This window comes from Tachypleus tridentatus, chromosome 4 (genome assembly GCF_004210375.1).
Source record: "Tachypleus tridentatus isolate NWPU-2018 chromosome 4, ASM421037v1, whole genome shotgun sequence".
Classification (NCBI taxonomy): Eukaryota; Metazoa; Arthropoda; class Merostomata; order Xiphosura; family Limulidae; genus Tachypleus; species Tachypleus tridentatus.
This window is the reverse complement of record NC_134828.1, coordinates 61,705,411-61,721,226: the sequence shown is the minus strand read 5'-3', so window position 1 is coordinate 61,721,226 and position 15,816 is coordinate 61,705,411. Positions and strand designations below refer to the sequence as shown.

Below are 15,816 nucleotides of genomic sequence, written 5' to 3'. Positions count from 1 at the left end.
AGAAATATTGGAAAGTGGCATTCAGATGTATAAGGATGAATAAATATATACTTACCACTGTCAGGAATAAACGACTTCTCGGAATAAAAGGAACTGGACCTCCCTTCTCTGACTAATACTGTGTGCTCATTGGCTCTAAGAAAGTTAATCTCAACTGTTAATAAACATTATGTGAACTTCGTGTTCTACATTAAATATGAGAAATGATACAAGTTATACATTTACAAATATATTAAAATGATTTTAAAATAGGTCCAAACAAAATAAATTGCATTACATTAAACTATCTGTTCAAGATCTATCTCCATTTCCAATACGAGTTATTTTAGTAATTTACGTATTATGCTCGAAAAATGCAGTTGATTAAATTATAAAACAATGCCCGTGTGATTTCATAATACCAACGTGATAACATAACTTATAACACAATATCTAAGGACGACAAGGAACATATTTTTCTTCTCAGCTGTCTCATCCATTAAACTAAGCTAAAACAATTAAATGAATAATACTATCAATAATACAAAGCCGGTTTTTGTTATTAAATACTATCAAGCTTTCTCTTAGACTCACAAAATTTATTGCATTCTCAAGGCAACTCATTTTGTAGACCAACCACCCTATATGAAAAACAAAATATTGTCTTTATTGAAGACGACTTCTATCCTGCCAAACTTTATATCTGTGTCCTCTAGTTCTACTAATCTCACCATTAAGTATGAAAAAAGATGATGCATCAACATTGTCAATACCTTTTATAAGTTTAACCATTTCAATAAGGTTCTCTTTAACTCTTCTTTCTTCAAGAGAAAACAATTTCAGAGATTTTAATCTCTAATCTTATGACAACCCCCCATCCTAGGCACCATTCTAGTAGTCCTCCTATGAACCCTTTCAAAGAATTCAATATCCTTTCTAAGATAAAGAGTTCAAGACTAAAGACAATACTCCAAATGTGACTTAAAATTAGTTACCTATACGATGAAGTTATAACCTTTTAGACTTGTGTTGAACATTTCTGTAGATAGAATCTAAAATCCTATTTGCCTTACCATTAACAACAGCACATTGCCTGGATAACTTAAGAGAGTGATCAACCATTTACACCAAGATCCTTTCTTTCATAACATTGTTAAAGTTATCACCATCCAAATTATATTTATAATTCAAATTATGATGATGCACGTACATTACCTTGCATTTATTACAATTAAAACTCATCTGCCATTTATTTCTCTAACTCACTAAATGATCAAAATTCCTCTGTAAAGCAACAGAATACTCTTTACAAGACAACACCCAAGACATTAATATCATCAGCATATTTAAGTACGTTATGACCATTCCCTAATCCATATAATTGAGGTAAATCTAAAAGAACAAGTACCATAAGACTGAGCTATTAGGTACCCCATTCGTGACATTTATGCAGCTTGTCTGAACCATATTTATAACAGCTCTTTGTTTTCTTCCATGAAGCCACTCTTCTATCAAATTAGCAAACGTATCATTTACACATTTAGAGAAATTTTTAGAAGCTTTTTATGTGGCACCTTGTCAAATGCTCTCTGAAAATTCAGATTCACCATATTTACACCAATACCCTGATCTATATAAGTAGTCAGAAGATTTGTAAAGCAAGATTTTCCCATACTGAAACCATGCTAACCATTCAATAAAATTCTATACTCAGATAAATAACTTTACAAAAACATCTTTATAAGACTTTCCAAAACATTTTCCCACAACTGATATAAGACTAAAAGGTCTATAATTATTGGGGCAGTTTTTATTACCACACTTGAAAATAGGAGTGACATTAGTTAACTCCCAATCTTTTAGTAAACACCTACTATACAAGTGGCTCACAAACCCCTTCCCCAACCCCCTTCAAAACCCTTGGAAAAATATTATCTTATTCAGCTGTTTTTTAACAAGCTCAGAATTAATGCAATCATCTTGTTTTCATCTATTAATTACTCAAAATGACTTGGTGGTTAGTTTTTCTTTTTGTAATTAAGCACAAAGCTACATAATGGGTCTATCTATGCTCTGCCCACTATTGGTATCAAAAACAAGATTCAAGCGTTGTACGTTCGCAGACATACCGCTGTGCTGTTGGGGGGTTCCAGATGAATAAGGCTGCTTAAATCTTCACTAGCACAAACTGAAGAAAAAGCAGAATTTAATAACCCAACCATCTCCTAATCATTAGACACAAGCCAAACTTTATCATCTCGCTTGCTTACTTATAAGGTATTTAAAAATATAATTTCTGACAATTTTTACATTTTCAGTCAAACTTTTCTCTTACATCATTTTTGATGCTCTAATTTCTTATTTGACCAAATATCTTGATGTTCTATAACCTTATGAATTTTCCTCATTAACACTTAAGTTACAATTCCTAAAATTGTGACGCTTTTAGTTAATTTTATCTCTTTCTATTCAGATCACAGTTGAAATGCTTCACTTTTTAAGAACAGCCTCGTGCTAGAATATTTTAGAGAATCGAAACAAAACGAAAAATAACCTCGACTCATAATCTGAGGGTCGCAGGTGCGAATCCCCGTCACATCAAACATGCTTGCCCTTTTAGCCGTGGAGGCGTTATAATGTGACGGTCAATCCCACTATTAGTTAGTAACGAAGTAGCCCAAGAGTTGGCGATGGGTGGTGATAACTAGTTGCCTTCCGTCTAGCCTTACACTGCTAATTTAGGGACGGCTAGCGCAGATAGCCCTCGAGATGTTTTGCGCGAAGTTCTAAACAAACAAAAAAAACCAACCGAGTTTTGTTAAAACCCCCCAACATTCGTTCATCTGAAAGCTTCTAAAGACTGCGCATTTTCATAGATTATTTTTAGTTACTGCGAAAATCTGAACTAAAAATAGATAAATCTTGTTTCGAAATATTTATTTTTTGCATTCTCAGTACTCTTGTGTCAAGTAAAAAGAAGTTACGTCCTCATTTGTTTGAAATAAACTTTGAAAAAAATTCGGGTTTTTGAAAATCTGAAGTTAAATATATTAGTTTAGGTTTTTAATATATGTAATCTTCCTGGATACGACAGGTACAATTTGGGTTTTTACGAAATAATGAAGTACAATGACATATTTAAAACAATCTCGTCGTACTTTAGTGGTTTTGAATAGATCTATACAAGAAATCATTAGTGTTTCATTACTTGCTTACCATAAAAGTATTTTTGCGATCAACAATTACATTCTCCAAGGTTATAGCCAGCAAGAAAATGGTACCTTGAACATTAAAAAAAGTTTTTTACGGCTAACTGAGTTTTATACAAGAACTATTGTCAATTTATTGAACGCTGTAATTTGCTTGACCCATAAGACTTTTCAAGGCATACGTTCTATTAAATATACTAAGTATTGTAGTCACCCGTTATGAACGTCCACTGGTATCACCCTGTTCCACATTGGTGTTTGCTGGGTTGTTTTTCTTTTGCGAAATCCTGAACCTTCCCAATCCTGTGAAATAAAGAGTTGTTATATAGCTATTACATATCAATGCGTGACCTTTTACGTACCTTTCGTGATAAAAACGGTATATTAATTTTAGGTTCAAAGGGATCATAAAATTGCATAATTGCAAACTAATTTTTCAAATAATAACAGTTATTTCTAAAGAGGCAAAAGTAAAATATTATAGTTCAAATTAAGTTATCATAATTTCACAATAGAACAATCGTTTGATTACAAGAAAAAATCAACATCATACGGTTATTTATAGAAAACTATAATATATTCTTTAAAAGGTAAAAATCACGGATACTTCGAATATTATGTGATTTAAAAAGAAAACTATCAGAACAATATATAACCATAAAATATTGTATTGATACCATACATCCATTATAAATATTGAACTTAAAAACTAAGATTAAAATGAAATGAATGTACAGCAGCTAAATGTAAAATATCATTTGATTGAAACATTTCTGTACTCACAAAATTTTGTAAACTGAGCTATAGTTTGTGTTTATATTTGTAATGCTCCTTGAAATATCCATAAAATATTTAATTTTTATACTAAATAGCCTAACTGCAAAGATTTGACGAGTGTCATATTGCTAAGCCCGCCATGGCCAGTTGGTTAAGGCACTCGACTCGTAATCCGAGAGTCATGGATTCGAATCCCCGTCCGACCACCCATAGAGACGTTATAATGTTACGGTCGATTTCGTTGATAAAAGAGTAGCCCAAGAGTTGGCGGTGTGTGGTGATGACTAGCTGCCTTTCCTCTCGTCTTACACAGCAAAATTAGGGACGGCTAGTGCAGATAGCCCTCATGTAGGTTTGCACGAGATTAAAAACAAACGTATTTCTAATTTAAACTTTTAGCATGTGGTTCTTTTCACTTTTAGAACAATCACAGGATAATTTTTTCAAGTGTGGCTTAACTATTATATTATTCCAAACATATTTATTTTCAGGAACATAAAAAAGCTCCACATTATCTAAGCATTTTTTGAAAGTCGTGAAAATATTCTATTATTTTTTTCAAAACTTGAAAATCTTAAGAGACGTTCTCAGTTTTAAATGACCATTACATTATATTCTTCTATTTGTTGGTGTTCTTATTGGGAGTGATGTTTAAATAACCTATTGACGACATTTGCTTGAATACTTTATAGACATACAAAATGTTCTGAGACTACTGACGTTTTTGTAATAGTTTATTATAATTCTAGAACGCAACAAATACTAGTATGATACTATATAACAAATACCAGTACGTCACTACGTAACAGAAACTAGTGCATTACTAAACAACAAATACTAGTACATTAGTTCATAACAATAACAGTACATTACTACTAAACAACAAACATAATTACAATATTACAGCCCCCAGTGGCGCGGTGGTATGTTTGCAATCTTACAACGCCAGACACCGGGTTTCGATACTCATGGTGGGCAGCGCACAGAAAGTCCATTGTGTAACTTTGTGCCTAGCTTCTAACAAAGAAACGTTACTACATAACAATAGATTACTGAATAATCAACAGAGTGTTGTAAATATTCTTCACATTACAATTTGCTCACACTATAGTGTAAGACAAACATATCTTATGAATCGTACAAGTGTATATCTTGCTGTAGGAGTCAAAATGAACAAAATCTCACTAGATAATACAACAAACATATTGTTAATCACATATATCGGAAACAGGATGAAGTTTAGAACTAAATCACACTATATAATTGAGTAGATGTGCAATTTGATACAGCTCTGCCCACATCTGCTCAACAGATTTGGTGAGAGTTTACAAATAAAAGTGTTCTTCCAGTCCACAACGGACTTTGTTTTGAAGTTTTTGTAATGCACTTTAAATGTTTGAGTTTATAAATTTTGCAGGTTTATTTTAAAACGACTCATTCCTTCGTCTTTTTTTCTCTTGAAAATGCGGAAAATACGAACAAATTTGTTAAAAATGAGCAAAATCTCTGCGAGTATTTTCAGTAGTGTTCATTCTCTAAGAAAGTTATTATAAGCCGGGAAAATGAATCAGAAGTGAGGAGGTGTGGTAGTCAAGTCGAGGAACTTGGGAAAAATGGAAAAGTATTTGCGTCATTTTTTTTTTTCAAAGCAGCTCATTTCACATTAGAGATGTGGTCAAGATTTTACTGTCTGAATTTGATATATTTAATGAATAAAATTTAATAATAATCTTAAATTTTGCCTCTACGGAAACGTATAGTTTACAACAAGAAGTAAGAAATATCATATAAAATACTTAATTTATGAAATACTTCTCTAATTCAAGTTTAAGCTGTTATTTTAACCCTGATATAAGCCTTACGTTAAATGATAAAAATCATAAAAGCGTGGAAAACTTAAACAACAGCGATATAATTTTTCTCCGCATTTTAGCTGGATATTTTATCATCGTATATTTTGGCTATTGTGGGAAAGAAGCCAAAATGCAGAAAATGTTACACAGTATTTTACTTATAGAATTTGTTGTGGTGTGAGTTTTGTTTAAGCTCTCCTCTTTACAATAGCTAATACAGTAACGACATATGGATTTTTCTGTATAATATTTTTAATTTTCAAAATACGTGTGAAAATCTAATAGCAATTTAGTTTGATTTTGGAATACTAAGTTAATGAGCCAAATTTATTTTGGGTTGGTCAATTTGTTTAGGAGTAGATGCACTAACAGACAGTTAGGAAGTGTTCCATGATATTGGATAGTTACCACACCGGTATGGCTTAATATGTATAGCACATATGTACCCCGATTTTAAAACTCAGGTCTGCCGGCAGAGCAGAACAAATGAAGCATGTCATATAAACTACAGGTGTATAATATATTTATAGTGAATCAAAATAAACATTGGAGCTAGATCACACTAAAGAACATAACATTCACATTATATAACCACACATGTGTTTATCGTGTTTGTATGAAACAGAACGAACATTTCCTTGAATATGTTTTCTTGAAAGTTGTAAACATAACTTGTGTTGAAAAACACTTTGAGCATTTAATGTCGACTTTTCAGAAGGACCAGAAAAATATGGTTCAAGAATATAACGCAATAAATTTGAAATGTTTGCTTGTAGTAACAAAGTTTTATTTAGAAAATTTACCAAAGTATGACAACGTCTTCGTACAAAACGTCAACTTACCTGTTTAGTGTGTGGTTAAACAAACTTTAAAACCTAATGTTCATGCTCAACAAACTTCCTATCTATACTTGGTTTACTTGCTTGGTAATATAAAATAATGCAAATAATTTTATACCATTCGATACTGCCTAATGTTTTATATATAATTCTAAAATATTATATTTTTTTATAAATAAGAGCTTTCAAACATATTTTTAGAAATATAAATTATAAATTAACTTCTGTATATGAATGGAAAGATTAAGGAGTAATAAAAATGCACCTAGAGTGCTCTAAGAAATTCGTGACGTTGTTTGTGTCAGTATTTCACGTGATATTCTATATTATTTTTGACAGTATGAAAATATATATAAGTTCACATTAACTAACAACATACTTTAACATCACGAGCTGAGACCTACAGTTTTAGTACAACCTTTCATCACCACAGTGAGGTCAGTGAAATAGATTGTTACAAAATGATTTTTATATGGTTTTAAATGTAGAGAAAATCTTTGTGTGGATTTTATACACAGAACATCTTTATATTCTTTCAACCGGAAAATATTTTAATCTTAACTTTATATTTTCATACATTAACAGGTGGTAGTTTGATATTAACTGTCTTCAGTATTTTGGTGCTTCAAATAGCACTTTAACTTATTTTGTACTATAATGGAAAATTCTCTACTGTTACACTTACATTTCCTTTCTTAACGTTAACGTTTTCTACTATTTCTGTTCTTGTAGAGTCTGATCTGTGAAGCTGGGAAGCATTCTTCCCCATCATATCCTCTGCACTACAACTCATCAACTTTTCAGACGCTTGGTTCATGTACTGTCATAAGAGAAGTTCGAAACTTTATTCAGGAAGGTAACCTTTTTTTTTGTTTTTTTACTTGTACAAATTGATAAATTGCTATCACTATCACATATTCAATCAATATTCTCTTAGTTTGGTTTAATCTTATCTATTAATTCTAAGTCTTATTTAATAAATTCTAACTTTACTAGTAATACAACTGAATTAAAGTTGTAATGCAGCATAGAACAGTGATTCCCAAACTCTTCTGTTCTAAGGCCCCCTTGATGTGAATAAAAAAGTTTGAGCCCCCAAGTTATCGTCTTTGTTTTAGGTCCATTTTTCGTGTCCCCCCAGAGAAAGCTTCACATTCTCTAGGAGGGCCGTAGCTTTCACTTTGAGAAATACTGACTATAGAGATTCATCATTACATCAAAATTAATCCTGCCTTCACATGTCCAAGAAGTCGAGATAAAGTTTATAAAAGGTTGCTAAAAAAACAATCCTGCTAACTAAGTGCTGATTTGTTTTTATCTCATCTAGTGGAGATAGAGTTTATAGAATATTGCAGAGTATACGAAAAAATTATTATGCTGTACAGATAAGTATTAGTTTATTACTTTGAAAAAACAACATGTTTTATTGTTGTCTAATGTTACGAAGTAATAACTTTTTACCGCTTTTTTTGTTTGTAGTTTTACTTTCGGCTTCAGTACTTGTTGTTGTTAGTGAGTTGGAACCTTACAAACGGTGGCACTTTCGTGTCAAAATTTATACGTTCAGCTTGGTCTTGACTTTTTACTTTTCTCAGACGATATAGAATACAATGAACAGTTCTAGTTTGATTAAATAACAATACTTCTTGAGAAAACATGCATGCAGAAGCACATTATACGCAACAATATCCTTTTGTTTTCATTGTTAACAAACCATTTCGGAAGTGTTTCAAACACCAGTACAGCACGACTGATTTTTTAAGACAGTGTTACACTTCGTTTCAACTTTTGAAAATAAAAGAAAAAAGAAATTACAAATTTTTTTCTTAACATTCCAGACCCTGATCATGTACCAGACAGTTTAGATTACCTGTATTTCCTGGTTTTTTCCGGTTACAAGAACAGCGTCACAAGAGTTTTCTAGGGCTGTGAAGAGCGCCTGCGTGGCATGAAGTTTCAGACGGGTCATGATTTCATTGCTCTCAATTAGGATTAGCTCACTCAAGCACAAGGTCAGGCTACAACTTTCCAAAAACCACTTAAATAATGGAAACAAGAATCAAGATATCATGGCATTGTTTGTTTTTTGGGGAAGAGTGTTACATTAAGCGATATGATATTATTATTTCATAATTACATTACCAAGATACAGTAATACATTAGTGCTAATACCAAATGGCAGCTCCATTACCAAAACAGAATTACACAGTTATGTTACTACCAAGGTAAAGAATTCTAATGCCACTGACAGTACATTTATACAGCAGTGTTCCTACCACAGTATAGCATTCTAACATTAAATACACCCATACCATAGTGTTCCTACCACAGTATGGGATTCTAACGTTAAATATATTTATAAAAGTATAGTAATGAACTAACAAATAAGAGTTTTAACACCAAGACATGGTTACACAGTAATAGTACTGTTTAATATAGTTGTATCATAATACTGCCATCATGGTCAAATACAAACAAAAAGTGAGTGTGTGTTTTTCTTATAGCAAAGCCACATCGGGCTATCTGCGCAGCCCACCGAGGGAAATCGAACACGAACCCCTGATTTTAGCGTTGTAATCCGGAGAAACAAAAAGATATGAAATGTTAAGACACTGTGTAAGAAACACTGATTCTACTTCTCTCTTCAGGGCTATGTTCATAAATAGGATGTTCATAGCATTTAGTGCTATTTCACTACTTTTCTTTATTTAGATGCTTACACTCACAAACAGTTTCATTGTAAGATGTCTCTTCTGACTTGAAATAGCTAACAGAGGTATATTTCACACATAATACCCTTTTTAAATATACATGTGATACTAAATTATAACCGATATGTTATGGCATAGTGCATATGGACGTTTTCTTATAGTAAAATCACCTGAAGAGAGTTACGTAGGACTATAATGTATGATATAATGATCCAATGATGTTAGTGACTCATTTTTGTATAAAATTTTATCAAAATATTTTAACCAATAACTTATCAGTCTGTTATGGATTGGTTTTATATTTCCGCATTTATACACCGAACCTGTTCGTCCTTTCAGCTGTGGGAGCATTATAATTGCGGTCAATCCCACTATTCGTTGATAAAAGAGTAGTCCAAAAGTTGGCGGTGGGCTGTGATGACTAGCTGCCTTCCCTCTAGTCTTACACTGCTAAATAAGGAACGACTAGTACAGATAGCGCTCGTATAGCTTTGCACGAGATTCAAAATAAAGAAACAAATCTTCGTTTTGGCTGTCGGTTGTATCCAATCTTTAGCAGTAATTGCAACTGAGATTGTTACAGTAATTCTATCCGCTAGTTATTAGAAAGCACTGGTAGATTGAACTCCCAATCCTCTTAAAGAATACTACAAATGTAATGAAAACTCGGAGTCTGTCCTTCAAATGGATTTTCAAGATGTTGCAGAGCAGTCTACTTAGATTGGATTTGGAGGGGAAAGAGGATTCTGGGCAGTGAAGAGCAGATTCTAGTGTTACACGTCTCAAACTATTGTTGAACATGCTTCCCCCCCGCCCTCAGTTACACAGCAGTATGTCTGCGAACTGTTACGTATATAATAATTAATCTCAGATGAATTTACGACTTATTATGTTACGTACGTTATGTATTACTTTTACTATAGCTAGGTAAGTCTAGGGATTTACACCGCTAAAATGAGAGGTTCAAATCCCCTCGATGGACTCAGCAGATAGCCCGATGTGACTTTGCTATAAGAAAATACACACATACATTTTATAGCCGAAAATTTTTATTTCTGTTTAAACATTAATTGAATTTCACTATGTATCAAATTGATGCTATTTGCCAACAAGATTGACACACACAATTTTCTTTCCTAACACATATATATGTTAATATACAAATAACAATACAATTTATGATAACGGTTATTACAAACAATAATTTATATATAAAATTTTACAAACATAGAAACAATAAAGAGCTTTCTATCTGGTCTCGAACTGATTCTTTTATCGGCGGTTCATGGATAGCGAATTAATTCTATATTGATACACAGGTATACTTTTCTTGACGGTTAACGAGCTAGCTGCTTTATTGAGCAGGCGAAGGTTTTTCACTGGCGATAATATCTAATGTTGTCGTAGAAATATTAACGTCCGAAGTTAATTAATCGAAGTTAAACAGTTTGTAATGTTCGAAATCTATAAACGTTCCTGGTCAAGTACCTGTAGTTTTCCGATTAATAAGCATTTATCACAGTTATAGCTTTCGAGGTTTATAGTATACTGACTGTAACGTACCAAGAATATTATTAAACTACCTCCCCGCATGTTGCGTTGAATACCTTCTATAAGCTTGAGAAGAGGTTTTCTAGAAATTTCAGCTGAGACAACAATATTGGTATTTTACATACACACATAGTACACTGTTGATTCTTATTCTCGAGAATCTTCTACAAGTTTAGAGAGCAAATGGGACTTTCGCAATACACGTTTAACAACATACGTTATATGCATCTCTAAATATACATTAAATTGAAACAAACCTAAATAGTAAAATAAATACATTATAGTAAATCCGTTACAGGACTTACAATGATAAAAACCTGGTTTCTATATCAATGGTGTGCAGATCACAGATAGCCCATTATGTGGCTTTGGGCTTAACTTCAAAAACACAAATAAACTAGTTGAACACAACGCTGTATGATATTTTGCGTTTTTTTTTCACAGGGGTGTATCAATTCAGACAACACAGCCTTGTGAAGAATACTACCTGTGACAAGACATTCCCGAACGCTTTAAGGTCACGTTCGAATCAGCTAAAAAGGAGATCTACGTCTAAGTCGAAGTGAAACAATCATATTCGGCCTGGCATGGCCAAGCGCGTAAGGCGTGTGATTCGTAATCCGAGGGTCTCGAGTTCGCGCCCGCGTCGCGCTAAACATGCTCGCCCTCCTAGCCGTGGGGGCGTATAATGTGACGGTCAATCCCACTATTCGTTGGTAAAAGAGTAGCCCAAGAGTTGACGGTGGGCGGTGATGACTAGCTGCCTTCCCTCTAGTCTTACACTGCTAAATTAGGGACGGCTAGCACAGATAGCCCTCGAGTAGCTTTGTGCGAAATTCCAAAAAAACAAACAAAAACAAACAATCATATTCAAAGCATTTCTCAACCAACAATAAAAGCAGAATTTATCACTAAACGCGATGAGTGTTCATTGTTCGATCCTTAAGATATAACGAGTGACCATCACTTTGCATTGTACTGAATGGTCACAGCCCGCAGCGTGTATGTATTAACCAGTAGCACAGAGGTTCTTCTCTAATGTGAATAACCTGGACTGCAGTCCCGAAGTTGTTTTAAGGCACCATATGTTTAATTTAATTTTACGTGTGTTGTTTTATTTCATAATCGTTCCGCACAAATGAAGAAATGATTAATTTTAGATTTCTCAATAAATACTTCATATCTGCATATCCAAACATCTTCATTTCTTCAGCACATTACCTACAGTTCATCTGAGTATTAGTAGACTTTACTGAAATATCAGACATTCATGCCATCAGCGCCAAATTCAATAAAAATTCCTCCCTGAACATATGGGAGTTCCTTTCCTTTGGCATCTTGACTCTAACTGGCTATCATATATAGAGAAAAATAGTATAGTAATTTAGGCATAGAGCCAAGGGCTTTCAGTTGGGAATTACTCATTCTTCAACTTCTCCATGAGGAGGGAATTTAACTATATAAAAAAAGAACTTGGGTGATTTAAAGAACATCAGGAAAACAATACGGAGCATAGAGGCTACTTTGAACAAGAGCACCCAGAAGGTTAAAAGACATGCATGCATAGATGAATATTGTTTCGAACCACTGCGATATAGTGACATAACTGAAGACAAAAAATGAGCAAACGATGAAACAAACTATTATGCACTTTATGATACGGAGAGTTGTAGTTGCCAACAACCAGGAACAAAGATCAAGTCATGAAAATTACGTTAAGATAGTTTCGGTCGCCTGCTTTGCTAAAGTAAGGTTTGCCAAGTGATAGAAGCCGACATTTTGCTACTTATAGCTTAGTGAAGAACGTTTATAGATAATAGGTGTATATAACGTGGAATGTAATAATATGCATTTTTTACGGTTTGAAACCGTGAACTGATCATCAGGCATTAAAAGTGTTTCCATACATCTATACCCCATTAAAATGCGAAATAAAGACTTGATAAGGTAAAAAAAAAAAACTTTGGCAATTTTCTTGACTTAACAAGGACATAAACAAAGTTTAAAATATAAAACTAGTGTTTTAAAAAGATTCATTATTAGCCTCCACGATGAGCGTTAACTCATGAACCAGTTAAACCACTTTTGTACTTGACAAACACTGGAATTTCACGCATAAACGACACTGCAATATCATTTGCAAACGTGGATGTGAACAGATATTTGGTAGTTGAGAAAATAATGGTTTTAAAGGGATAATATAAACAACGTATTTTTAGATCAAACCTGTGTCGAAAGAGATTGAAGAACTAATTTTCATTGAAGCAGCACTATAAAAAATGCTACAACAGTAATATTACACTGTGACGCATGTTGGCCATCAGAAATCCCATAGAGAAGTAAGTCATAGAATGAATACGGAAAACTACCGAATATGGGTTAATTAAAAAACTTAGTGTGTATTCCGTGATGACAAGAAACCCACTTGAAGGAAAAATGTATCTTAAGACAGCTGGTATGGGTATTAAAACTTTTATTAAAATAGATTAGGGAACAACGTTTCGACCATCTGGCATTTATTATGTGTTAGTTATGATGAGGTAAAATCACTGCATAATTAACTCCACCCCTCGATTTAATTAGTTTTACACAATTTAGGCATCTGATGACCAGTCATTGATACAAATAACAATTCTCAAGATCATAATTAGAAACGAAATAGGGGCGGTTTTACATTTTTACACATCACGACATTTAATTTCAATAGGGAGGTTAGCCATCTCCAAGAGTAAACAATATCTGGAATCTCGAGTGTTTGTGAGGTCCTTAGTTTTGCTCGACAATTACAGTACAATAGCAGTTTATAGAACATTTTTGGCGACACGTCTTCCAAAAGGTCCTTACATGCTTACTGGGGTTAAAACTCAGTGACTTTAGAGGCTATTCCATTCACTCAATTTCCCTTTTCATCATCGTAGCTGATCACCACTTTAATACAAATGGAAGAGGGTGCTAACATTCATTATACTGAAGTAAGAGCCAATAGTAGGATATGTTCTCTTTAATGTGAGGCATTAAAATGCAAGATGTAAAGGTCGGTACCCTGTCAAACATCTTTTTATAAAAGCCTTACATACCTTGTCGAATCATCCATTTTAAACGAAACGTTTTGTTATCTGTCGAGTCTACCACTTGAAATGAAGCTTCTTGTACTTTGTTAAATCTACTATTTCAAAATCAAGATTTACGCACCTCGTCAAATCAACCACTCTAAAACGTAGCATTATGTACAAATAGAGTCAACCACTTCAAAATGTAATACTACGTATCCTATCGAATCTATATCTCAAAACGTATTATTGTTTATCCCAATAAAGTGTAACTCTACTTACAGTGAATTATTTACCACGTCGTTTCCAACACTTAAAATACAAAACTACCTTTCCTATCAGTTCCATACTTACAATGTTGAATTACTTACCCCGTCACGCCCAACATTCAAAATGTTGCAGCAATTACTGTGTCGTATTTAGCAGTCAAAATCACGTGTTACTTACTATGTCATTTTTAAAAAATCCCAAAAGAATTACTTAACATGCTATGTCTAGCGCTTATAACATTGTATTACGTATCGTATAGTTTCGAGCATCCAAACTACTACATAACCAACTGTGCTGTTTCTAGAACTCAAAATGTAGAATTGTTCATTCTTTTGTAAATATCAATGAAAGTAAAGAATTACTTGGAGTGATGAATCCAGCAGTAAAGCTGTAGTGTTGTTACCGGCCCTACTGTTTTGATATTTACCCTTTTATGTCCAGTTCTCAACTCTACAACACTAACCATTCCATTACATACTCTATCGAATAACAAATTAAAATGTAGCGTATCTCACAATGTTTGTTCTCTGCGATCCGGTGATAAGACGCTAAAATCCAGGTTTCCGCGGTGAACAGAGTAGGATAGCCTATTGGGCTTAACAACAAACAAATCAACAATCTTAATTTTAAATTAAGTTTTAAGGTGGTAACACCTTTTATCCTGTTGAGGTTAGAAATTACATTGTTCTGTTACTAACTGTTTTCAATCCGAAAGTTGCATTTTGTTACCTTGTCTCTTACGTCATTCAAGAGATAATATTATTCATCTTATTGCATTCTACATTTAAAACTCAGTACTACAAACATTTTACAATCATAGTTTCAAAGTGTTGCAAAATGTTTGACCTGCTGCATTCATGTTCAAATTCTTGCTTTAACTACCCTGCTGAGGTAGGTCTCAAAGCATAAATAATACAACAATATCCTCTTAACAGAATCCATCAATCAACACAAAGTATTACTTGTTCTATCGAATCGACCGCATTAAAATATTGCTTTATTTAACATACGTTAATTTTCACTGGGGGTTAAGTTGTCTGATCCGAAATTTCAGGTTCCCAGTAGTTAACCCGTTTAGTTTGACACTGGTATTAATAATAACGCAAAGCTATGTACTCTATAAGAAAAACACCACACACACACAGTTGCTTTAGGAAATACAGTATTCAAAATATAACTAACTTACCCTGTCAAATCCAGCAGTCAATATTTTAAATATGAAAGAGTCTTCTTTTTCTGCCAAACTGTAAGGAAGGATTATATAAAAAAAAAAACTTTGGCTACGAGGCTTATTTTCTTAAAATATTGAACTACACGTGTCTGAAGTTTTGAAAAAGAGTTACACAATATTTAAAAGTGGTGCTTAAACAAAATGTAAAAAACACACCAAAAAAAGAACTGATATCTTTAAACTTACGTGATGTAATTTACTTTACAAATGTACAGTAAACGAAGATGAAATTTTTTTTCTGTGTTGGATTTAAGTAACTTACAATAAATAAATTATAAGTTATGAATATTTTAAATATATTTCAAGAGTTTCCTTTTGAAAAGCGAAGAAAATATATTTTTATAGT

General features: G+C 33.1%; 1 protein-coding gene across 11 annotated transcripts in view; it reads right to left on the bottom strand.

Moving 5' to 3' along the window:
* The window catches only part of LOC143249250 (high affinity cAMP-specific and IBMX-insensitive 3',5'-cyclic phosphodiesterase 8A-like), a 135,713-nt gene that overhangs the window by 44,099 nt on the left and 75,798 nt on the right, over nucleotides 1-15,816 (bottom strand). For 8 of the 11 annotated variants that reach the window (XM_076498765.1, XM_076498768.1, XM_076498767.1 and 5 more), the window contains 5 exons: nucleotides 15,426-15,483; nucleotides 8,528-8,695; nucleotides 7,343-7,477; nucleotides 3,403-3,491; nucleotides 56-135 (listed from right to left, as the gene is read on the bottom strand). In XM_076498765.1, coding sequence (XP_076354880.1) covers nucleotides 56-135; nucleotides 3,403-3,491; nucleotides 7,343-7,477; nucleotides 8,528-8,695; nucleotides 15,426-15,483 — 530 coding nt within the window. The remainder of the gene's footprint in view (nucleotides 1-55; nucleotides 136-3,402; nucleotides 3,492-7,342; nucleotides 7,478-8,527; nucleotides 8,696-15,425; nucleotides 15,484-15,816) is intronic. The other 3 variants (XM_076498772.1, XM_076498771.1, XM_076498773.1) reach the window with 2 other exon arrangements.